Genomic DNA, 25,450 nt, shown 5'->3' with positions numbered 1-25,450 from the left:
TGCTTATTAATGACTGTTTAGGATATCCAACCAAAGGTTCCTTTTTTCACTACATTTTGTTCAATCTTATCAGTAGACAGAACCTTATTGTTGATTCCTATTTTACTTCAATCAAGACCAGGCATCATTTTCATTGTTTTCTAATTTAACTTCTAATTGGTATCAAAGTTAAAGATGAATGTTGCATTATCAATTTATCATGGTCCGCATGTGTTGTGAATTTATGATGGGTGGACATAGATAGGGAAAAAAATTAAGAAAATACCCACTTGTGTGTGTGTGGTCAGTCTCTGACAAATCAAACATTAAAGAAAAGGCTTTGATATGTCTTCTTGAAAAAGTGCCCATAATGTATTGCACAAGGTTTGTTTGTTTTCTTGTGTCATAGGAGTCTCAATATTCATCTCTGCTCCGAATCTAAAAATTCTTCTTTCATCTAGATGTTTCAATATATAATATTCTCGATTTCTGTTTTAGGTTCTTAAACCTCACAAGTTAACAGAAAGAAATGGCAATGCTGCTAAGTGATGTAGCCATTTCCATATTCTAAAGGCAATAATATTGATTTCCCAATACAGTACACAAGGAATATTTATATTTTGTTCTGGCTCAAGTGGTCCTGAACTACTAACTACTAAATCTAAAACACATTTTTATATTGGTTGCATTTAGACCCCTCTGCCTCGGTTCAGTGCATCTGTTTTAAGGTCACACAGTTCACTATGTCTCAGTTCATACAGGGGATATATAGAGTTCAAAACTGAGATAGAGTCAGAGAGATAATTGAAAGAGAAAAAAAATAACACAACAACAGGATTACCAGAAATAAAGATCGTTAAAGGTCAGGACTAATTAGTAATTAGTGATGCGCGATCCATTAAGCATAAGTTTCAAGGTCCAAATTGAAAAATTATATTCTCACACCATCTTTTTACATGTGTTAACAATAAAATATACCTTGATTAAACCATATGTGAATCTCAAATCAAAGTGATCAATTTTTTAATTTTTACTAGTGAATTTCAATATGAGTGAGAAAAACTATTCTCTTTTCTTTTTTTCTTTGCTCAATTTCGCTTTTCTAATATAGTGTGTGCATGGTAGAAAGCTAATTGGATCACTTTCAATAAACTCATTTAGGCCCATGATCATGCTGGATGAGTCTTATTAATTGATAGAAGTTGTTGACAAAAAAAAAATTGATAGAAGTTTCACTATTATTAGATTTTTGTTCATTGGTAGAAAAGCCCTATTAGAACTTTCAATAAACTATTCTCTTTTTCAATTTTTGTTCTATTATCTTTAATTTCAGTTTTATTATTCTAGTTAATATTTTCAGTCTGTTATTAGCTCATTTTCTAAAAGCTGGCATTTTGCTATATCCAGGGCCGGCCCTGGGCCTGTGCAAGCAGGCCCACAGCCCAGGGCCTCCAAAAAGAAGGGGCCCCAAAAAAAAATCCATTAAACTTTCCCCTGAAATAAAATCTAGTTATAATAATTAATGTTCAAGATGTTAATAATGACTTGAGTTGGTCTAGTGGCTAGTAACTATCTATGTTACTTTTATGTACCGGGTTCGAATCCCACCTTTTGGCTTTTGACATGTTATTTGTTAATTAATTTGAATTGAAAGAATTCAAAAATTAAAGCAAAAGGTCACGTTGCTTGAATTCGAACACGCGATCCCTAGGCGGGTTGCAAGAGGTCAGTTGCCAAACGAACCAACATAATGGTTCTGATGAAACTTCGAACATTAAAATTATTAGGGGTCCATTTTTATTATTTTCCCATGGCCTCCAAAATGTCGGGACCGACCCTGGCTATATCGTACTTTTTGCTGATAAATAGAGACAACTAGAAAACTTGCTTTGCCTCATTTTATTTTTCTATTAGGTTTTCTTTGCTAGTTATTAGCTATGAGTAAATGACCCTACAAACCACAGTTAATACATAAAAAGAAAAGGTGAAAAAGTAAAACTCAAATCACAATTATTATTATTTTTTTGGTTGAAGAAAGCTTGTTCACAATTATTATCAATTGTCAATTTCTACAATTATTCGGGCTTTCTTTTCCCCCAAATCCGCAACCCATTTCCAGCCTTGAGGACAAGGATGGCCCAAAAGAGGATGTCAGGATGGTAATAAACTAATAATACTAGATAATGGGCCACCGACTTCTGGATATTTCTAAGCCCAACAGAAGCACTAAAAAGCCTAAATGGCTTCAAAAAAAAACCTAAAAAAGTAAGCCACCCTAAAGATTTTGCGACTTATTTCCTTAACATTCTATTTTCTTCCTTGCTTGTTAGATTGACCATTAGGTCCAATAGCATCTAAGTCGCCTTAAAGATTTCGCCACCGGAGCTTAAAAGAGTAGCTGCCAGAGATAGAGCTCTCTCCCTACCGCCAGCTAGCTCTTAATCTAAAGTTGCGTTTCTGGGAAACCTTAGCTTCTCAGGCCTAGATCTTATCCCCATCTAGGTTAAAGACAAGGGATACAACCTGTCGTATCTTTAGCTTTCTTTCACTTAGATTTAGTCAAAGACAGGCTGTACTTTCCCATCTATCCTGTACTTCTTCTTCAGTTAACAAGCTCCCAAGGCGAGCAGGCTTTGTGTTTGTAATGGGCTTAGCCTTGCTTTCTCCTGCAGTGTCGTCTTTGCTTGTAACTGGGCCTTTGGCCTTTTTGAATGAAATACTCAACACTCATTGTTCAACAAAAAAAAAGATTTCGCCACCAATGATGGTCGAGCGGATTGTTCAAATAACCAATATATAATAATGTTAGGTAGATGCAACCATTATTTCGAAAATTCTTTTTAAGGCTTTCAGAAGACCTCATTCACTAATGCTACGAACTCCGAGCTTATAGTTAAAAGTTGAGTCCCTTATTTACTTAAATATTATTCAATATGCACACTTTTAGTTTTTCTTAGATTTGAGATTTTTTTTTTTATTGAGAAAGTAACTAGAGCAACATAGTAATTTTTGCAGGTACACCCCCTGTTATTCTATAGTTGTGCTCCTTCATGACATCTCTACCGTAATTCGAGCATTCCTCCTACAATCATTGCACAAAGATTAAAGGAGCCCAAAGTTTAATTTCTGAAATAACATCGTCTATGGAGATCAAGTAACATTTAGCATCGCATGTGAGGATCGAATCCACAACCATTAAAGATAATCGTAGTCTATCATTCTGCATATCAATGCTAGGCTTGTTCATTACCTATCATACTCATAGTGAATCTTTCTTCCTTGTCCATCTCTTCCTTTATCTGCTATAGGAGTCCATGTAATTCCTAATTATTGATAGTCCTGGCCTATCATTCTCCATATCAATGCTTAATTTGTGTCAATGCATAATCAAATTCACAATAAAAAATAATTACACATGAAGTCACAATTAATTTATCTGCAAACTATGCCCATAAAAAAGTACAGCATTTTTTTTTCAATTCAGAAAAAAAAAAAAGAGTATAGGAATATAAAGCAATGTTCTAAATTCTAATCCTCCTGAGACTTTGGTATTGCTAGATTCAATGACATCAAACTGAAGAAGGGGTCTTACCCATGAGTTCTTATAATCAAAAAAGGATCTTAGGCCCAAGACATAAATAGATAAAGCACACCTGAACTCTCTTACAGTTACACATAAGTAAAATTAAATACCCAAATAATGCAACATTTTCACTAATTTAACCAGGTTTAAATCCTTGTACCAATAAAACTTTTGAGGAAAAACCAGCGAGATAGTTTTTTCTTAATCTTCTTCTCCTTAATGGTGTCCAAGCTAGGCTTCCACTCCTTCCCTGACAACTGCCTACTCATGTATTCTGGCCTCTCTTCAATCATCTCTGGCAAAAACTCAGAAAAGTCGTACCTTTCTTCCTTTATCTGCAAGGTTTCAGCCACACCATTTGCAGGGGACTCTGTTTTAAATACTCTGGCAATCCAAGGAAGAAAGCCTGAACACATGAGATAGTTGGAATGCAGAGAAGAGTTAACGATGGATAGAACGCGGTGGCAATCTTCACCGCTCAGCCCCACTGGCTTCCCTCGCTTCATCGGAAGCATTACATATGTTTTCTTCATCTCTAGCTTCTTGTCAGCTGGCAATGGTGTTGGTCTTTTCTGGTGGTTCAATGCTGAATGGAACTCCACCACTACCTGTTGTGGGTGCTCTAGCATGAGCTCTGCCACTGTTAGAGGTTGGTCAAATTCTTGAACTGAGCCATCACAGTAAACGATTTTCCCTGTGGCATCTGAAGCTGGAAATGATGATATGTGGTTTCCCATGGCAGGGAGAAAAAGCAGGGAAGAAAACTATTTCTGAAGTTCTGAAGGCAGAGGATGAGAATTGGGTTATGTAACTATTGAGGATTGATGTTTGTTTAAGTTTAACTGCTCCATCTTGTAAGGGATATAATCTATGGTGGACTTGGTAGTTTGATTGGCTGGGTCGTTGGCTCTGAATAAGTTACAACTACACTACTACACAATATTGACTTATAACCGATTGCAGGATGAAAAAGTGGGTTCAACCCAACCAGCTCTTGTCCTATTTTTTTTATAAATTGTTTTCTAATTTCAAATCGGGTAAAGTATGAATGATAAAACTCTTTCTACCAAGTATTTAACGCAACTGCACTAATAAAGGTTCAAACTCGAGACTTCTGCTGAAATTAGAACTATTCCATGTCAGTCAATGTACGTGCTTGATGGTGCTATCTTCTCTTTATGATTTAAAAAAAAAACTTAATTTTAATAATGATTTAGAGTTTTAGACAAGTTTCATTAGGTCAATTTTAGGGCTAGCACCTCAACAAGCCAAATCATTTTTTTCCTTTTCATTCTGAACTTTTTGATGCGTAAACTCGCATTTAGGATGGAAGTGAGTCGGGGCGAGTTGATACATTTTATCATTCCTACGTGTTTGATCGTGTCACATATATTTCAAAGTTGGATAACCTTTGAAAGCAGTTTTTTGTAGAAGTGATTATGAGAAATTCAATGCAAACCCAACACATAATATGGCTGTCTTCCTCATTTGTTAATTTTGTTTCCATGAAAGAAATAAGATCCTCAAAATTTTGATACATGATTATATTAGATTGCGGGCTGATTGACCTTCAATTAGGGTGGTGGCGACCCCATTAGATTTTTCTTATTGTCAAGACCATTTACCTAACACTAACATGCAAAAGTGAATTCAAGGAACGGTTCAACTAAAACTTCACTAACTAATATGCATGATTATTAGATTACTTTACTTTGGGTGGTATGTGACGGTTAAGTATATATATTGAGAGCTCTTCAATTTATTTCTCTCTATTTTTTATTATTTAATTGGGTATTTCACTCTACCTAGACCCTAGTACCTATTGCTGATGACGGTCCAAGTGAAATAATGTTAATTTTAGTTTGCTTGCAGGTAATCTAGTTTAGCCTCATGATCTTTTCATTCGCGTGGTAGCAGTCAAAATGAAAATAAAAATTAAAAAATTAAAAACTTAAGGGGGACAAGAAGTACATGCATTCACAGCTTGGACACCCCACACTGCATTGTACTCTCTCTGTTCCTATTTATAAGTCACAAAAAACTAATTCTCTTAGATTAAGAAAAGTAGTTAGTAATAATAAATTTGTAAAGGAAATGATTAGCTTTCATGGACAACTCTTATTTACTTTCCTATGATTTTCTCTTTCCAAGTTAATATTCCAAAAGTTCATCATCTCTTTCATATTAAATATGAGGGTGAATTTTGAAAAAAATTATTTAATGCTTTCTAGATATTAGAAAGTGACTTATATTTATGAACAAATTTTTTTCAAAAAATGTGACTTATAATAAGGAACGGAGGGAGTATGTCATGCAGAGGAATTAATTCTCCGCCTTGACTTCATGTACAGGTTTTATTTGGTTGGAGGGAGGGAAATGAGGAAAGAAAGAAAACACGGAATTCGAGGTGTGAAGATTTGCATATATTGCAGATTCATTGATATGCTCTAATAATGCAAAATAGTGTGTGGGTGGGAGTAAGATATATATATGATTTCCATTCGTTAGGTTTGTAGGGAAAATTTATTATGATCACCTAAAAACTTGTGTAAAGTTGCACTTATACCTTTTGACCTGCTACTTCAGGTTTTAAAAAAAAAATCAAAATTCATATTTTCTTAATTAAACATTTATCTTTAATAAATTTTTTCAAAGTGTTTATTTTCCTTAATCCGTTCCTCTTCTCTCTCCCTTCTTCACCAGATCCAAACCCCAAAACGCATCCCCACCATCTCTGCAAAACCCATCCCCTCCATCTCCAGATCTCCTGTCGTCACCGAGGTTCTGGCACGCCACCACCTTGCTCTCTCTCTCTCTCTCTCTCGTTCTAGATCACGCCCTCACCGAGGGGATGAAGATTGACCCATAAACCCTGATTTCATTTTTTCTTATTCCAGATCAAACCCTGAAACATAAAGGATGAAGATCGACCCATAGAGCTCTCCACCTGGACCAACCACTTCAAAAACACCATCATGCACCAGATCGACGCAGGTTCTGCATCCCCTTTGGCCCTGATCTTCTCCTTCTCCTCACTCACTCGAACCATAACAGGGGAATGAAGAACCAGATCTGGGTTGCAGAGAAAAAACCAGATCTGAAAAGGCTTCTTCTTCAGCTACTGTCGCAGGTTATTGAAAAGGTTGAAGCTACGAAGATGCAGAAGAGGACAAAGGAATAAGAATATAAGAAGAAGAAGAAGAAGAAGAAGAAGATGCATCTGCTGCAGAACAAGATCATATCTGAGGATTTTTCCCATTAGGATTTTCTGGGGTTTTTATTTCTAGGTTTTGTGGGTTCTTATTTCACTCCTCTTCTCACACTCCTGCTTCCTTAGTGACCTTTGTGGTTGTGCTAAAAATTTGTGGTTGTACGTGTTTCTTGGTGTTTTGCTTGATCATTGTAGTGCCAATGTTGAAAAGTTGAAAACTTTGACATGTTTGGAGATTCATTTTTGTGTTAAGCTGGTGAGAGAATTCAGCGACAAGTTGAGCAACAGAATGTGGGAGTTGAGCAATTTTTGCAACATTTGGTTGAGAAATAAATTTCGGTGGTTGCATGATTTGTTGTGTTTTTTTGGGATTAAAATCTGTCTGGTTAGAAAATGGTTAAGAGGGGAATGAAGAACCCGATCTGGTGCAGAGATCCAATTAACCTAACTCAAATTAACTATCGAATAATTAACCGAATCCTTATTTAACTAATTTACTAATATATATATGTTTTTTGAATTTTTTTAAAAATAACCCGCTAAACCTGCTACCATAGGTCAAAAGTGCTTTGGTGTAACCTTTTTTTAAGATCAATACTAAAAGAAAACAAAAAGAAGGAGACTACAATGTTAATGTCTTAAGAACATCGGACTTTTGTACATGTATAGAGTACTTATTAGAAAATTTTATCAAACTAGTGCATAAATTTTTTTAATTACGCATCTGGTGTAAATCGCCACTTAAAGTGGCGATATCATTTTTTTTTCTTATTTTTTTTATTGAAATCGCCACTGACTGACATACTCTTTTTCTATTTTTTTTTCCCACTTTCTTTCTTAGTGACGGAAACACATCCGTGACAATATACTAGTATATAATATAAAAAGAATTTGTGACGCAATGTGGAGAGAGAATTCCGTCACAAACTAACATTCCCTGACAAAATTCTGTCTCCATTTATTTTGCAATATTCACTAGGATTTTGTGACGGACACAACTTCGTCGCAAAGTATATTCTGTCGTATAGCGACGGAAAACTTCTTCCAACACATTCTGTCACTAATTCCTTTTAGAGTATATACTGGAATTCTGTGACATATTTGTTTCTGTCACTAATGGAATTTTTTTTTCTCAAAAAAAAGAGCATGTCGCCACTATCAGTGGCAATTTCAATAAAAAAAAATAAAAGAAAAAAAGGGTATCGCCACTTGTAGTGGCGATTTACCCCAGTTATGTAATTAAAAAAATATATACACTAGTTTGGTAATTTTTTAAAAAAATTGCACTATGTATGTACAAAAGTTAGAACAACGTTTTTTGATAGTCTCCAGATAAAGCAAACACTACATTGGGCAGGGTGAGGTGATCACGTATGACCATGGGAAAAAAGATCCACCGCTACACTCTTAGCCAAAAAATCCTAACATACATAGGGGTTGGTTAAATGGCTCATAAGGATTACTTAATCTCACACTAACCGACAAATAGAATTATTTATAAATAAATTAGTAAATAAAATATAAAAATTATGTTCCACTTATCTTAAATTTGATTGGTCCACCTATGATATGTTATTTAACTCAAACTTTTCCATGATCTAGCCCCACGTACATATATGTCAATATTTCATTTAGGTGCCCACTAGGGTGGGCAAGTTTAAAACTGGTCCACCGGTGCACCACTGCTTAAATACAGTTAGATCCAAGATTCTTGGAATATTCTATAAATGGATGGTTATGATTAAATTGATGAACAAAGGGTACAAAAGTAAAATCAACTCCAAACCCTAAAACAATCTAACTGTTCTCTCCCTCTTTCTTCCTCTCTCTCAACCGCATATTGTTCTCTGTCTCCCTCTCTCATCTTCCCCTACTTCACTCCATCCCCATTTTTCTCTTCCTCACTCGACCCCCTTATTCCCCTTCTTCCTTCGATATGCTTTCATCTCAAGTCTTTGACCATCTTTCTCACTCCCTTTTCTTCTTCCTTTGGTTTGTCACTCACAAAACCTTCAAATCAGAGGGAATCGGTGTTGTTCGTGTCGCCAACCCTCATATCATAGCGGATCTGCACTCGGAACAACCAGATCAAAGAGGTGCTGCCGTCATAATGGAACTGTAAAGCACATGCAAGAAGCCAAACGGATCGGAGGCACCACCACATCTTTTGTAAGCAATAAATCGGAGAGAATCCAACCCCGTCGTCTTCTATTGTAATATTAATGATTTCAGTTGTAATGTTTGTGATTTGAATTGTAAATTTTGTGATTTGAGTTGCAAGTTTTTTTTCTCTTATGTGATGACCTTCCCTTGCAAATGTTGTGATTCTTCTTCAATTGAAATTTATTTTTCAATTCAAAAAAATAATACAAGACCCATTATCCAAAACCATGGATCTGTAAATGAGAACGAGATGATATCAATTTTTTTTTTGAAGAACAAGATAAATCTGTTGTTGAAGCATGGGCTCCTAAAGATATCAAATACGATTTTTTTTGAATAACAAGATAAATATTTTGAAGTTAATCAGTCTGCTTAATTGCAATAAAGGCTTGTAACTTGTTAATTGTTATCTCGTTGTTTTGTTATTTGATATTTAGATGACAATGAAAGGCTCTGGTGAAATTAATGATGAGATTTATGAGTTGAAAATGGATCGGATCAATTCCAGCGCAGTTTTTCCAAAAAAAAAGATTAATTTGGAGTTGATACGATAATTGGGATAAATGAAAAGACAATGACGGATGGCGGCGACAACCGCTCAATGGAGGTGGTGTGAGTTTGGTAGTCTGGGTTCAATGAGGTTTAATGGAGGTTGTTCAATGAATATGGGCTCATCTAGCTCAACATCTCTATTTTTTATATATTTTTAATTTCTTATATATTGAGAATTATCAAAATAGCCATGGTGCACCGGTGGACCAGTTTTAAAGTTGTCCACCCTAATGGACACCTTTCATTTATTAGCATCTTAAATCTTACTAACAAATGAAGCAAGAATGATGAGAATAATTATTGCAAAATGACGGTCACAGGGACATTTTACATTCTCAAAAGTCAAAATATGATGGTGTCCAGTTGGGATTATAGAATAATTTTGAATATTTAGATACATAATGAAAGATTAATTTTTACCGTACAATTGTAATAAGATAAACGAAAAATATGGTACATGTAAAGTATCTCTAAATTTCAAGTTTATGTGAAAAAGATAAAATTGTCACCTAAATTCAATTGCCTAACCACGTTTATAACGCTATTATACACTCATTTATGATGGTTTAATCGCCACAAAATGCATTGGTGTAGTAAAAAATCATGACTCATTCAATTGAGAGGTTAGGAGGATTCGAAAATAGGATCCAGAACAGGATTCCATGGTACTTGGTTCCTCAGTTTTGGACGAACATAAGAAACAGCAACCTCATTCTCTCCGTCCATTTCCATTAATCTGAACGGCCGTGAAACCTTGTTCGCCACATTACTTCCTTCTCTTTGTCCACTCTTCTTGTCGGCAAGCGCCATCTCAAACTCTGAAGCCTTGGCATGGACCCTGCTCACCGGCACCAGCAGGTAAACCTTCCCCGCAACTAGCTCCTCATCAGCCGGTAAGGCCTTAATCCGCCGTGTTCTCCGGAGTTCCTCCACCGGAGCCACAGCGTGACCGATTGCTTCGACCATGAGCTCTGCTGATTTCATGGGCAGCTTGATCTCGCGACTGTTCCCGGCAGTGTCCAACAGCATCGCTGTTTCAGCACCCTTTCCTTTCTTTTTCAAAATCTCGGCAACACTAACACTGTTATTAGAGATACAAGAACAAGAACCAGTGTTCCCCATAGAATATTGCTTGTGTATTAATCTGTAATGTTATTAGGAATGAAGATATATATATATGCTTGTGTTTTCGTGTAGGGTGTGTGTGATATATACATGGAGTGTTGCGTGTGAAAAACGAATATATATTGGAGCTTTGAATTAAGGGAGTTGAGAAACCGATTAACGAATGAATGAAGATAAATGTGTAGTCAAACTGTCAAAGCCAAACGCGATTGTTTGGTCACGGTGACAGAGTTTGGCCCCTTTGCAAAAGAATAGATAGATAGTGCCAAAAACGCGGACATTTAATTATGTCCCCGTATATATAAATAGAATTCTCAGACAAGAATTTAGTGAGTTTGTCTGATTGTATTGAGCTGAGTTCATGAGACCTTAATTCATGCACTATTCCACTGTATATGGCCTGCGAGTCAGATTCCAATTTCCAAATGAATACCGAATTGTGGCTACCAACCATAATTTAGATCACGCCAAGATTCACAATGCTTGTGTCACTTTTTGACATGAATCTCTTTACGTATTAATTCTACTTCCACCTCACTAAAATATGATAGGGAATGTAATAGGAAATATAAAAAGAAAAAAAGAGCAAAAATAATTAAGTGAGAAAACGTGGAATGAAGAAAAATGAGCAAAAATAATATGTAAGAAAAAATGGAGTGTTGATGAATCATTACTTAAACATCTATCCACTTTACAGTACCATTGAGCTGAACCTTTCACTTCGAGCCCGTCGGAATAATCTATTAATAAAGGGTGACTCAAAGTGAATTTTTTTAAATAGTGTATCGAGCAATTCTTCAAGATCTTAATATTATTAAAAAATTCTATATACAAAAGATCTTAAATAAATGTTTGAGTTGTGAGCTAGACCGGCTTTATACCGATGTCAATTCGTGTGACCCGCGAGTAGAACGTGTTAGGTCAATGTAACCTCGAAATCTGTATGAACTGGATTTCAACAATCCAATCTATCGATGAGGTGAATTGACTTGCGGGACGTTGTGAGCCAAATTGACAGTTTCACTCACACGTTTTAAGTCACAATGCATTTTTTTCTTGAATAACTTAACTTCCAAAAAATAAGTAGAATGATATGATGGGCTCAATTTCCCACCAAGTGTCAGATCTGGGGTTAGAGAATGTTAGGAGCAATTAGTGAGAACAATAAAGGAAATGAATGTTCATTCAATTTTCAGATAGCTGCTGAGTATAGTCAATAAAGCTTAAATACTGTAGCTGGGTGAAAGACCTAGCTCCTAATTGGGCCTCATGGCATGGGCCAGTGGCCTTTAGGGAAATGAAATAAATAGCAACAATTACTTAATAATAAAAGCTAGCAATTACTCTAATCATGAACATTAAAAATCTCCCAAGATGAAATCATTTGCCCACTTGGGCCTAGCTTTGGCCCTCTTTGGTCGTGGGCTGATTGGCTTCAGAGGCCCGATGCTATCAATACCCCAGTCTTTGAAAACAGCCTTGTCCTCAAGGCTGGAAGTTTGTTGAAGCGCTTTAGTGGGCCGAGGCAGCGAGGTTGGCCCAGGTGAGGAGGACAGGGAGTCGGGTCGAGGCCTGCTAGGAGAGATAGGGTTGGAGAGGTTTGGAGCCGTTGGGGAGAGCCTCGCGGACTCCAAATTTTTCTCCACTAGAGTCGATGCGTCTGCTTCCCAAGTAGCTGCATGTGGTTGGTCAGCTAAGGGTGGGCCCGAGGTAGCAGGTGTGGGTGGAACTATTACCCCACTTGTGTTTGAAGTGCTATCCACTGACTTCCTTGAAGGAAGTACCACCTCTTCCGAGTTGGTTTCTTCACCCAAGCCAGGAGAGGTCAAGGAAGCGCTGGAGGAATCAGGTGTGTCGTGGGAAGGAGCTCCGGTAGGAGGCACGATGGAAGCGGTAATCGGTGCGGGAAGGCTGGTGGCAGGAATTGGTGTCGCGGTCGTCTTGGATGGAGCAACAAGGACGATGGGGTCGCCGGAAGGTGGTTCTTGGGGATCTTCCTCTTCAGCCAGGGGAAGATCGTCGGGTAGAGGCTTGAACAGGAGCAGCGGGTCCCCTTTGAATGGTCGGAGTTGGGAGACGTGGAAGGTGGGGTGGATTTTGCTTGTGGCTGGGAGGCGCAGCTCGTACGCTACTTCGCCGATCCGGCGGATCACTCGGAAGGGACCGTAGTAGCGCTTGGAGAGCTTCTGAGAGCGGCGGAGTGCTACAGATCCTTGGCGGTAAGGTTGGAGCTTCAGGAGAACCCAATCATTGGGCTCGAACACAACGTCCCTGCGCTTCTTATCATGTTGCTCCTTCATCAACTGCTGGGCTCGAGCCATGTTGGCTTTCAAGGAGTGAAGCATTTGGGTGCGTTGGAGGAGGGTTTCCTCAACCCCTTGGACTCTGGTGCTCCCAGTGACATGGTCAAGCAGCGAAGGGGGGGGTCTGCCGTACAAGGCCTGGAACGGGGTCATTTGGATCGTAGAATGCCATGAAGAATTATACCAATACTCCGCCAGATGGAGGAATTTGAACCAGGTTTTAGGGTTGTCACCGGCGAAACAGCGCAGGTATGTCTCCAGACCTCGATTGACCACCTCAGTTTGCCCGTCCGTCTCAGGATGGTATGCGGTGCTGAACTTGAGCTTGGTGCCCTGCACCCTAAAGATTTCTTTCCAGAAATGGCTAACAAAAACCTTGTCCCTATCAGAGACAATGGATTTAGGTACCCCGTGGAGTCGGCATATCTCGACAGCAAATCTGTGGGCCAAGGATTCTGCCGTGAAGTGAGTAGGCAATCCAAGGAAGTGCCCATATTTGGTGAGCCGATCCAGGATAACCCAAATCACAGTATGGCCATGGGAGTTGGGAAGCCCGGTGATAAAGTCCATGGTCAGGTCTTCCCAAACTTGTGAGGGACATGGTAATGGCTGCAGCAGCCCTGCCTTCTTAACTGGTAAATACTTGTTATATTGACAGGAGGAACAATTTCTGATGTAATTCTTGGTTTCTGTGGACATGCCTTTCCAGGCAAATGTCGCGGCAATGCGGGAGAGCGTAGGTCTATACCCGGAATGGCCAGCCAGGGGTGCAGCGTGGTGCTCAGCTAGGATGAGAGATCGCATGCCTGGTAAGTCAGGTATGAAGATGCGTCCCTTGTATATGATGAGCCCTTGCTGGGTGTTCAACTGAGCGTGTTGGGGGTTTTGTTGCAGGAAAGTCGCTCCTGCCGAAGAGGTAGCATATTGCTTTAGCTGAGCGAGTAGGGAGGAAACCGGAGTGGAGATGGACAAAAGGAGGCTGGAACCTCCTTCAGAGCACCTGGATAACGCGTCTGCGACGCGGTTTGTCCTTCCTGGACGATAGAAGATGTCATACTCGAACCCGAGCAACTTGGTAGCCCATTTTTGTTGTTCTGGGGTCTGGTAGGATTGGCTCATAAGGTGCTTCAAGCTCTGTTGATCCGTGAAGATGCGGAAATAGCGTCCAATTAAATATTGGCGCCATTTTTTAACGGCTTCAGTGACGGCCAATAGCTCCCTGACGTAGGCTGACTGCGCTTGCCAACGGAGGGCAAGCTTCTTGCTGAAGTAGGCAACTGGGTGTCCTTCCTGAGATAGCACAGCGCCAATGGCTACGCCTGAAGCGTCGGTCTCCACATCGAAGACCTTAGTGAAGTCAGGTAAGTGTAACACTGGGGCGGTGGTGACGCTGTGTTTGAGTTTTGCAAAAGCGTTTTTAGCCTCCGCATCTAACTCAAATTTCTTACTTGTGCTTTTCAGGAGCTCAGTGAGAGGTGCAGCAATGGTTGCGTATTGCCTGACAAACCGGCGATAAAAACCCGTAAGTCCCAGGAAACCGCGAAGCTGACTCTGCGAACGAGGCTCAGGCCAGTCAATGATGGCTTGAGTCTTAGAGGGATCGGGTTGCAGTCCAGAAGAATCAATGACATGGCCCAGGTATTGCACCGCAGGGACGCAAAACTCACACTTTGAGAGTTTGGCGTAAAACTCGTGTTCTAGCAGCAAGGACAGAACCTGGTGCAAGTGTTCCAAATGAGCCTGCAAGTCTTTGCTGTAAATCAGGATGTCGTCGAAGAACACCAGCACAAAGCGGCGGAGATGGGGCCGAAGGAGGTCGTTCATTGCAGATTGAAAGGTGGACAGGGCGTTAGACAACCCGAATGGCATCACGAGAAATTCGTAATGCCCGTCAACGGTGCGGAAGGCGGTTTTGTGTGTATCCGAGGCTGCTACTCGAATCTGATGGAAACCTGAGCGCAGGTCTATCTTAGTGAAGACAGTTGAACCACCCAATTCGTCGATAAGCTCATCGATGGTGGGTATTGGAAAGCGGTCTTTGATGGTGATCGAGTTGAGACCACGGTAGTCGACGCAAAAGCGCCAAGTCCCGTCTTTCTTGCGGATTAGCAAGACCGGCGAAGAGAAGGGGCTGGTGCTTGGGGCCACAATACCATCCTGGAGCATGTCCGCGAGTATCGTTGCCATGGCTTCCTTCTGGGAATGCGGGTAGCGATATGGTTTGACGTTGACCGGGGCAGCCTGCGGAAGTAGGGGAATATGGTGGTCGTGGGGTCGCGATGGAGGAAGACCCTTAGGTGTAGAGAAAACGTGGGCAAATTTCTGCAGCACGTCCTGAACCTGGGGGTCCAATGTAGGAAAGGAGTCAGCCACAGTTTCCAGCTGAAGAGAAGTGGCAGGTCCCGCTAATGTGCCCGCCGCAGTCACCCAGGTGACCATAAGAGCATCAGCAATAGAGTGCATGTGAAGGCAGCGCTTGAGGGAGTTAAACGTGGCCTGTGTGGGTGGGTGTTGTTGCTCGGCGATGAGTGTGCACGGCACGCCTTGGTGCACGAAGGACATGAAGGGAACAGAGTAATCGGAGACCACTGAACCAAGTGTCTGCAACCAATCGAGACCTAGAACGACATCAGCTCCCTGAATATCCATGATATAGAAAGGCACCGAAAATGTGTGGTTGGCTAGTTGGACTGGAACCGAAGGGCAAAAACCAGAGCAGTAAATTCGAGCTCCATTTCCGACCATGACAGGAAAGCTGGGGACGGGCTGAACAGTAACCCGTAAGAAGTGAGCCATGCGAGGGGGTAGCACATTGTGAGTGCTTCCGGTGTCGATGAGAATGATGACGGAATTTCCGTAGATGGAACCCGGAAATTTGAAGGTTTTGGGGGAAGGCGTGCCCTTAAACGCTTGTGTAGAGAGCTGGAAATGGATGTGTTCTATTGCCGGTTCCTCAGCTACGACGGGTGGGATGGTGGGGAGTTCTGGTGTTTCTGGTGAAGGGGCATCGGAATCCTCAATTAAGAGTAACAAGAATTGCTTGGATTGGCACTTGTGTCCGAAAACGTACTTCTCGTCGCAATTGTAGCATAAACCCTGGGTGCGGCGTTCCTGCATCTGAGCGGAGGTTAATTTGCAAACGGGAAGGCCTTGAGCGTGTGTCGGAGGCGGCGTTGACGGTGACTGAGCAGTCGTGGCAGCGGTGGGTTTAGGGGGCGCCGGTGAAGGGCCTGAGTAAGGTGTTCCGCCGGGTTTGGAGGGTCTGAAAGGTGTAATACGGGTATCCCGGAGTTTGTCCTCGATCATTTTGGCCAGCCAAATAGCTTGAGACACGGTATTGGGTTTCCAGATCTTGAGCTCTTTGTTGATTTCAGGTTTCAAGCCTGAGAGGAAACAATCGAGCATGACCTCAGGAGAGAGACCCACAACTTGATTCGAGAGTTTTTCGAATCGTCCCTGGAACTCTGCAACCGTGGTGAGTTGCTTCAACTTGAAAAGCTCTTGGTTGTGGTTTTCATAAGAGGAAGGACCGAATCTGATAGTGAGGGCCCTTGTGAATGCTTCCCAGGAGGTGAGTTGGTTGTTGTTATACATCCATTTAAACCAACTCAGTGCCTCACCCTTCATGTAAAAAGACACATAATCAAGCTTTTGTTCTGCAGGAGTTTGGTAAAATTGGGAAAATTGCTCTGCTGTGAACAACCAATCGAGAGGTTCAGGACCTTCGAAGCTTTGCAAGGTCAATTTTGGTGGTTTGGGGGTAGTTGGGTAGTGTGGGTGTTGATGGTGGTGAGGGTATTGGTGAGGGGGGTTGCGGGAATGGTGAAACCCAGGAGGAACAGGTTGACCAGGAGGTCGTGAAGAAGAGGATGCAGCATGAAAGGGTGTGGGAGTTGAGCTGGGTTGAAGGGAAATCGAGTTTACCTTCTCAACCAGCCCGGAGAGAGCAGCGGCGAGGGATGTCTGAGAAGAGTCCATGTTCAGCTGCATTTGCTCCTGCTTGCGGGACAGTGACGCTAGCTCCTCCACCAACGAGTGGAGCATGTCGGTGGAAAGGGAAATCTCATCGGAAGGCATGAGAAGGAACAGTGAAAGCACCAATTGATGGGCTCAATTTCCCACCAAGTGTCAGATCTGGGGTTAGAGAATGTTAGGAGCAATTAGTGAGAACAATAAAGGAAATGAATGTTCATTCAATTTTCAGATAGCTGCTGAGTACAGTCAATAAAGCTTAAATACTGTAGCTGGGTGAAAGACCTAGCTCCTAATTGGGCCTCATGGCATGGGCCAGTGGCCTTTAGGGAAATGAAATAAATAGCAACAATTACTTAATAATAAAAGCTAGCAATTACTCTAATCATGAACATTAAAAATCTCCCAAGATGAAATCATTTGCCCACTTGGGCCTAGCTTTGGCCCTCTTTGGTTGTGGGCTGATTGGCTTCAGAGGCCCGATGCTATCATGATATTTTAGTAAATACTCCCTCCGTCCCTAATTATAAGATAAAGTTGTAAAAATCACACTTATTAAGAAAGCCTTAATTGATGCATTGGTTTTCAAAAAAAATGTACAACTTTCTATGTTTACTCCTATTTATGATAACACTTTTTCATCATTGTACTACTAATGGTGGTGCTCCACTACCAATAAATGCAAGGGTGAATATGGAAAGAAATATTAACTTTTGCAAGGTTAGCTTATATTTAGTGACACAAAAAAAGTCTCAATGTTAGCTTATAATTAGGGACGGAGGGAGTACTTTTTTTTTCAAAGAGAAGAAGTTATTTAAACTAAGTAAATGATTATTTTTTTCTCTCCCATAAAAAAAGTAAATAATAATTTTTAAATGTGAAAAAAGTAATCTCCATGTTCTGAACGAGACCTCGCCCAAATGTACCAAAGAAAGGTATCAGGTTCATTGCTTCATGGGCCGAAGTGACATGTGGCAATGGACCCGAAACGGCCCAGAAAGCATCAAAACTAAGTAACTGTGATATTAGCCCATGTATCAGGCTCAAATGCATTTGGTCATAAGGGTAAGTGTATTGACAAAAAAGAAAAGTAGTGAGTATTATTCTGAACAGCTTTCTATGGATCCGGATCCCTTTCTATGTATGCCACCTTAATTATCAGAAAAGCTTCATCTTTCCCATATCTATGATCTCCCATGACCTCACTCCGAATGATATTTATCCATTCATGCTAGTGCATGAACTTTAAAGCTAAGACATCAACACATCAGCACACAACAACTAAGGATACCTTTTTAGTTAGCACTCCTTATCACAATAGTTCAATTTACAAATTTTGGGTTAGAGATTAATTTCTTTGCTACCCCTCCTCTATTTAGTTTAGTGGAGGATATTTTTAAGTTATACCATAAAAAGCTAAACTTAAACCAAACTCAACAATGACAGAATGCATTTGCTTCATCCAACGGAACAAACTTGATTATCAAACCTCCACCAAAATGTCACCAAATGTCACCAGTTTTTAGCAAGGTATTAATTGTATAATTAATACTCCCTCCGTTTCCTATTATAAGTCACATTTTTTTAAAAAAATTTGTTACAAAATATAAGTCACTTTCTAATATCTAGGAAGCATTAAATAATTTTTTCCAAGTTCACCCTCATATTTAATATGAAAGAGATGATAAACTTTAGAAGTATTAACTTGGAGAGAGAAAATTATAGGAAAGTAAATAAGGGTAATCTAGGAAAGTAAATCATTTTTTTTACAAATTTATTACTAGTAACTACTTTTCTTAATCTAAGAGAATTAGTTATTTATGACTTATAATAGGAAACAGAGGGAGTAATTAGCATGGAAGTTAATTTCTGTGACCCCAATTACGCGGACGAGGGTACTGGTAGGAAGTTAATCCTACCAAGAAAGAACAATAAAAACCTTAAGAACAATAAAATGCTTTAATTTTCTGGTTATCTCATTCATAAAAAAGAATTTCAAATTTATACTAACAATCATATACTTAAGAGTCAAAGTAGGTTGAGTCTTATTTCATAAAATACTTTAAAAATGAAAGAAGACATAGTAACAATCTAACCATTAATGCTGAAATTAAACCCCTCTGAATACAATAGTTCTCCTAGAGCTATAGAATTCTAGTCCAATATTCTCCTTCTAATTAAGGTAGCGGTAGTGGAGAAAAGTTCGGGTGATTTTGACTTAAATTACTATACAGATCAAAATATGTCTCCAAAATTATAACTCGCTTACGTATAAATCACAAATCACAGCTTAACACATATCACACATCTTAATTTATTATTGCCAAACTAAGCCAAAACACATGTCGATACTTAGGTAGGGCTAACAAGAGAGTGTGTGTTTCTTTTTCCGTTCAAACCATGTTAGCACACGTTCCAAGATAAAAACACACATTTCTAAGCATCAAACGTGAAAGGAGGGTGGGAGTTCAGTTGGGTGAAAGCTGGTTGAGATTGGGTATTCAAACAGGCACAGAATTGTTAGGTGCCAAATTAATTAGAATTTTAGTTTAGGGATGAATTGGTGAGGCCCACTCTTGGGAATGTAAGGCGCGCTGTCGTCCCCACAGATGCAAGTTAGTGGCGAGCGACCACTTGCTTAGGGAAAGGTTCCATTAACAAAGTGCAAATTCAATCCCCATTACTTGTGAGTTGTGAATCTTTTAAAATGAAAATGACACAGATTGCTCTCATAATTATTTGGATAAATACAGAACACTTGAGGTAGATGATAAGAACAAAGAAGAAGGGATAAGCACGCAAGTCACCTTCCTCAATATACATATATAATTACATATAATACAAAAATAAAATCCGTTGCTCTCTTTTCTCACACGGCAGTCACATTTGAAACCGATCTTAGTGAGGCATTTAGATTATATGTGCAGAATAATACTCCCTCCGTCCCTAATTATAAGCTAAAGTTGTAAAAATCACACTTATTAAGAAAGCCTTAATTGATGCATTGGTTTTCAAAAAAAATATACAACTTTCTATGTTTACCCCTATTTATGATAACACTTTTTCATCATTGTACTACTAATGGTGGTGCTCCACTATCAATAAATGCAAGGGTGAATATGGAAAGAAATATTAACTTTTGCAAGGTTAGCTTATATTTAGTGACACAAAAAAAGTCTCAATGTTAGCTTATAATTAGGGACGGAGGGAGTACAATAATAAGATGTGATTTGTCATGTAGTCCAAATGTCAACAAAAAAAAAAAAAGATGTGATTTGTCATATACTCTTATTCACATAATTCTTTGTCGATCACTTGAATTATTGAGGGATATTTTTATCCATGTTCCTAATTAAGAAAGGTCATGTATTAGGGTGCGCGCGTCCCTGACTAACCTAATGAAAAGCTGGGGCGTCATTTCAAATTTCTGTTTGTTATTTGTTACAGGTCAGTGAAGTATTGTTGGTACCGAGCATAGTTGATGAGAGAAAAGAGAAAATGAATAGAAAAAAGTGAGAAGTAAAGTAAATTTTACTCCATGATAAAAGAAAATGAATAGAAAAAAGTGAGGAGTATATGATAGAGAATAGAAAGAATGCATTAAAAATATAAATAAAAAAATGATTTTTTTGGTTAAACATGTGTTGTGGCGGTCAAGAAGTAAAATCCTACCGGTTTAGCACCCTTATAAGTATACCGAAACAATGCATTTTAATCTTATAGAATAAAAATATTAGTTTGTAAGTTTCATAATCTTAATCTGAAAAAAACTATCTTAATCTCAAAAAAATTGTTTGATAGATATATGCAATAATTTGCTATCGTGCCCCCTTCCCTCCCAACCAAAGATAAATAAGAAAAGGTGCAAACGATGTTTCATCTAATTGTTTTCATCTGTTATTTTCTTTCTTTCCAAGCTTCCATTTTAATTCATATAATCATATCTCCATATAAATCATGTGCATATTATTTACTCTAATTATCACTCCTTTATATGCTTTCCTTACAAAGGACTTGAAAAAGATGCATTTCCTTCCCAATTCTCTCCTTCTCATTTCTGTCGCAGTTTATGACATTTTGTTTTATTATTATATATACATAATTAAGCAAGGAATCTGAGTAAGATTAACAATAATAACTACTTCAAGCATAAAGGGAAGTTTAAACAAAGTTGTTATCTGTTCCTGCATTGCAAGCAAGTCTCATATGCCCAATTTATGAGGTCAAAGCTTAGCTAGCCTACACTGCTACACATGATTAGATTCTTATAAAATTAGTTCACATTAATTTAATATTTATTTTGAAAAATCATACATACAGGGGCAGTTTTGGAATTTTGTAGCACTTTCCCTCTTTGGTATACATAGTCCTGATTCTGAGAAAGACAGAGAAAGAGAGAGCAGAGAAAAACAGAGTACAGGACAGAATTTGAAAACAAAAGTTGCAATTTTAAGAAGAAAAAAGGGATCATTCATTGGGTGTGAGGAAAAACATGGCAGAGGTTGTCTTGTTGGTTGATGATTTGAAGTTTCTTTCTGGGATTTCTTGGTGTCGAATATGCCATGAAGAAGAATTTGAGAGCTCCAAAAGCTTGGAAGCACCCTGTTCTTGTTCTGGAACCGTTAAGGTAAATACAAAACACACAATAATTTCTTATTATTGGTTTGTTTCTCATCTATTTTGCTTTTGGAAAATTTCTTAATTGTTATGAATAAGTGTGTTTTGTTTTTTGTTTTGCAGTTTGCTCATAGAGATTGCATACAGAGATGGTGCAACGAGAAAGGAAACACAACATGTGAAATATGTCTCCAGGTATGAATGAGTTTCAATCAAATTTGAATTATCTTATACTAATCAAATTTTTGTACTTCTTCAAAAAGAAAAATTGAGAAAGGAAGAAAGAGTTATCTGTGTGTACAAGTATTTAATTTGCTGTCCTTATTACTCAAACTTTATGGGCTTCTATAATTGATTTTGATTTTGATTGATAGAAAGTAGAAACGATTATAAATTTCCTTTCTTCCTTTGCCCTTTTTATTTGTGATCGCGGTTTCTTTTGTATCTGTCTTTTGCTCAACTTAGCTCAATATTTAATTCTCTTCTATTTAGTTTCTATTTCTATGTGTTTATTTGCTTCTCGCAAACACAAGCTTAGTTTGGTTCCTTATCTTATCCCTTTTCCCTTTTCTCAACTTACCTTTTCCCTTTTCTTATCTTCATTTCCATTTGGTATTGTTAGGAAAATGGAAAAAAAAAATATTATGCATTCAATGAACCGAACTCTTTCAACATCACATTACATAACTATGTCTTAAAAAACTTATTTAAACTTATTTTATAACATAAACATTTATATTTTGTTCAAGTATAATATTTGATGAGCATTGATTATTTCTATTGTTGCAGCAATACAAACCTGGATATACAGCTCCTCCTCCAAAGAAGTCTTTGATAAATGATGAATCAATTTCCATTAGGTACTTTCCCGCGTGCAATTCAATCAAAGTGAACTTGCAACTAATTCTTTTTTAATCAACCATTTCACAAAGTTAAGTCTTGACTTACCTATAATATTTCAGGGTGTAACTAGTTAATTAGGCAATTATATATATATGTGTGCAATGCGCGTGTATGTGAAAATGACCTGTCTCTTTTATCTTTTATTTCTTTCTAATTAAAAAATTAACATCTCTAGATTTTCCCCTTTTTATAAATGGCACTTTTCTTTTTATTATAGAAAAGGACAAAATCTAATACATATAATAAAAGAAACAAGCTATTTTTTATTTTATTTTACATGTGTGGGGATGAAAAACTGACAATATTAATTAAATTTGGAAGTGGGGAGGAAGAAGCAAGAACAGAGGATATGGTGGAAGGAGTTGCAATAGAAAGTGATTACTCAGAATGCAGCTCTGCCGCTGAAAGAAACGTGTCTTGCTGTCGATCACTAGCATTAGCTGTAAGCACTATCTATATATATTTGCTTTTCTTTTCTTCTCCTTGTTTCTTAATTAATCAAATTCATATTATTTTACATCTGTATGATTATTTGTTGTTCTTGATGCAAACTAGTTTAATTCAATTTACATGTAAACTCTAAACTAATCAAATGTCATTTTCCCTTCTGCAGTTTTCAGCTGTCTTACTTATAAGACATCTTTTTGGAGTGTTTACAAATGGAACAGAAGATTACCCATTTACACTTCCCACAGTAAGTACATGTTTTCCAATTTTTCAATGAAAAAAGAGAGAAAAAAAATCCACAATGAATCTTTGCCTACATACAACTGAACTCATGGTACTTTATGTACTGATTTTGATGTAGGTCATTGTATTGAAGGCTAGCGGAATTATTATACCCATGTACATAGTTATTAGGACGATCGGAGCTATTCAGAACAAAATTCAGCGACGGTGCCAGGATTCTGACTACGACGTAGCTATGTCTTATGAAGATGATGAAAATGAAGGATCACATGATGTAAATTTAATACATTCATAGGAAATTTAATACATTCAGTTAGTTAAAACTAAATGAGAAATTGTGTACATGATGCATATAAGATTTTGAGCTTCAATTCAATAAATTACGAATCATTTTTACCATCTTAACATGGTATCAGATGAAAATAACTTATGTTTTTCTTCTTTTCACTTAATATTTTCCAATCATTTTCTTCAATGGTGCCCCCATGTCTGATACTAGTGGGCTAGTGGCGGAGCCATGTCTATAGTTATTAGGATGATTGGAGCCATTCAGATCATAATTCAGCGACAGTGCCAGGATTCCAACTACGACATAGCTATGCCTTGTGAAGATGATGGAAATGAATTGCATGATGCAAATTTAATACATTCATAGGAAATTTAATTCATCCAGTTAGTTAGTTAAATGAGAAGTTGTGTACATACTTTGATGCATATAAGATTTTGAGCTTCAATTCATTAAACTGAGAATCATTTTTACCATCTTAACATGGTATCAGATGAAAATAACTTCCCCTTTTCTTCTTCTTTTCTCTGATTATTTGACAATCCTTTTCTTCAATGGTGGTGTTGGAAAATGACCCTCCCAACCAAGGTGGTTAACAATGGTGGCCATCGTCCAAATAGAAATAGTATTCCGTTGTCCAGCCACAAAAGTCAAGTATTCGCATCTTCATTTCAAGGAAGGAAACCGGCTGATTTTGTTCCTTAATTCCCGTGTAAATTTATGAGGTGAAGGAGGGTGAATGTGTGCAAGTTGAGTCAGCCGGAGCGTTCCAGCGAGAGAGCACCAGAGGGTGCCTCTGGGCACCAGAGTGTGGTGAGACTGAGAGTTATTGTATCAGAGAGCTCTGAGTGTGGGTGAGGTCAGATAAAGAGTTGAGAGTGATTGTAATATGTGTTAATGAGAATACAGTGTTCCTCCTCCGTCGACGTCTGCATTCAAGCCGAACCACGTTAAATTTGTGTGTCCTTTATGTTCCTCGTCTCGCATCAGTCCCAACAACTGGTATTCAAGTAAAGTTGGTGATCAAAGTGGCTGAAATTGTGACTTTTCGACAATGTCCTATTTTCAAAAGAGCTCGGTCGGAATCAAATTATGAGGTCACATATGGATTCAGGAGGCTGAGACGAGTCCGGAACAAGTCCAAGTAACTTAGACGAAGTCTGCACACAGGCAGTTCTTGTGACGGAGAATCAGACGGGTAAACATCCGTCACAAATTCCCAAGTTAAAACTTTACGTTGAATAATAGAGACGGAGCTAGTGACAGATTACTAGATAGGAAAATACTTCGCCGCTAACTTACAAAACGACAGCGTCACTACAAAAGTGGCGATTCGTCGCTAAATCCATCACTATTAGTGACAGATGTGTTCCCTCTCTAAAGCTCGTGGCTAAATCCTACTTTTCTTGCCATCTCAATAAGTTCATATCATTTAATGTGCCAATATGGGTGGGAGGGGTAGTTCACTAAGCTAAGGGTAGAAATAGGTGTTGGAGATGGAGGTCCAGGGTTCGAACCCTGAGGAGAAGCATTTGTAATTACTAACAACTAACCACTAACATTTTCCTATCAAAAAAAATTAATGTGTCAATATAACATGTTTTGAACGTGTCAATATACTTTCTTCCACAATATAATCATTAATGTGCAATTACCCAATAGTTTAATTTAAATTTTTAGAATAATTGGTTTATTAAAAGGTATTTGAATCTCTATATATATGGCTAAGCGCATCAAAGTTTGATCTTTGTGGCTCTTAATTCTTAAAAAAATTGATTTTAACACACCCTACGTGAGATTGTGCAGTATTCACGCTTTAAGCTTAAGTGGACTATCTCTTTGAGGATGACTGTGAGGGACTTGATACTCTTTGCTAGCTAGTGACATTGAATGGAATTTACCCTTCGAAATTTGGTTATAGATTCGTGAGTGGCCAAGCTTTGCGGGAGGAAGCTTCTTCTTCATCGATTATGTCTATTCCCCCAATCTGGGGAAGAGGTTCTTGGCATCTCCGGCTTTGCCAAGGTGCAAATAAGTCTCATGGAGGTTTGTTCTGCTATACTTAC

At 38.5% G+C, this 25,450-nt stretch overlaps 3 protein-coding genes across 3 annotated transcripts; 1 reads left to right on the top strand and 2 right to left on the bottom strand.

Annotated features, from left to right (window-relative positions):
* Positions 1-3,554: 3,554 nt before the first annotated feature.
* Positions 3,555-4,494, bottom strand: LOC130732724 (uncharacterized). Its single transcript, XM_057584716.1, has one exon. It carries the CDS (start codon positions 4,297-4,299, stop codon positions 3,709-3,711), a length of 591 nt encoding a protein of 196 aa, XP_057440699.1. The 5' UTR covers positions 4,300-4,494; the 3' UTR covers positions 3,555-3,708.
* A 5,396-nt stretch (positions 4,495-9,890) lies between these two features.
* On the bottom strand, positions 9,891-10,719 carry LOC130732722 (uncharacterized). Its single transcript, XM_057584715.1, has one exon. The coding sequence runs from the start codon at positions 10,608-10,610 to the stop codon at positions 10,113-10,115; it is 498 nt and encodes a 165-aa protein (XP_057440698.1). The 5' UTR covers positions 10,611-10,719; the 3' UTR covers positions 9,891-10,112.
* A 10,404-nt stretch (positions 10,720-21,123) lies between these two features.
* Positions 21,124-23,497, top strand: LOC130731059 (uncharacterized). Its single transcript, XM_057583247.1, has 6 exons — positions 21,124-21,515; positions 21,629-21,700; positions 22,295-22,365; positions 22,730-22,850; positions 23,022-23,102; positions 23,217-23,497. Exons 1-6 carry the CDS (start codon positions 21,381-21,383, stop codon positions 23,391-23,393), a joined length of 657 nt encoding a protein of 218 aa, XP_057439230.1. The 5' UTR covers positions 21,124-21,380; the 3' UTR covers positions 23,394-23,497.
* The last annotated feature ends 1,953 nt before the right edge of the window (positions 23,498-25,450 follow it).

Source organism: Lotus japonicus, chromosome 1 (assembly GCF_012489685.1).
Source record: "Lotus japonicus ecotype B-129 chromosome 1, LjGifu_v1.2".
Classification (NCBI taxonomy): domain Eukaryota; kingdom Viridiplantae; phylum Streptophyta; class Magnoliopsida; order Fabales; family Fabaceae; genus Lotus; species Lotus japonicus.
Note: the sequence above shows the minus strand (reverse complement) of the source record. Positions and strands in the feature narration are given on the sequence as shown.

Coding starts and splice junctions, on each gene's coding strand:
- LOC130732724 (XM_057584716.1), bottom strand. CDS start 4,299: ATGGGAAACCACATATCATCATTTCCAGCTTCAGATGCCACAGGGAAA.
- LOC130732722 (XM_057584715.1), bottom strand. CDS start 10,610: ATGGGGAACACTGGTTCTTGTTCTTGTATCTCTAATAACAGTGTTAGT.
- LOC130731059 (XM_057583247.1), top strand. CDS start 21,381: ATGGCAGAGGTTGTCTTGTTGGTTGATGATTTGAAGTTTCTTTCTGGG. Junction 21,701..22,294: donor CATGTGAAATATGTCTCCAG/GTATGAATGAGT, acceptor CTATTGTTGCAG/CAATACAAACCTGGATATAC. Junction 22,366..22,729: donor GATGAATCAATTTCCATTAG/GTACTTTCCCGC, acceptor TAAATTTGGAAG/TGGGGAGGAAGAAGCAAGAA.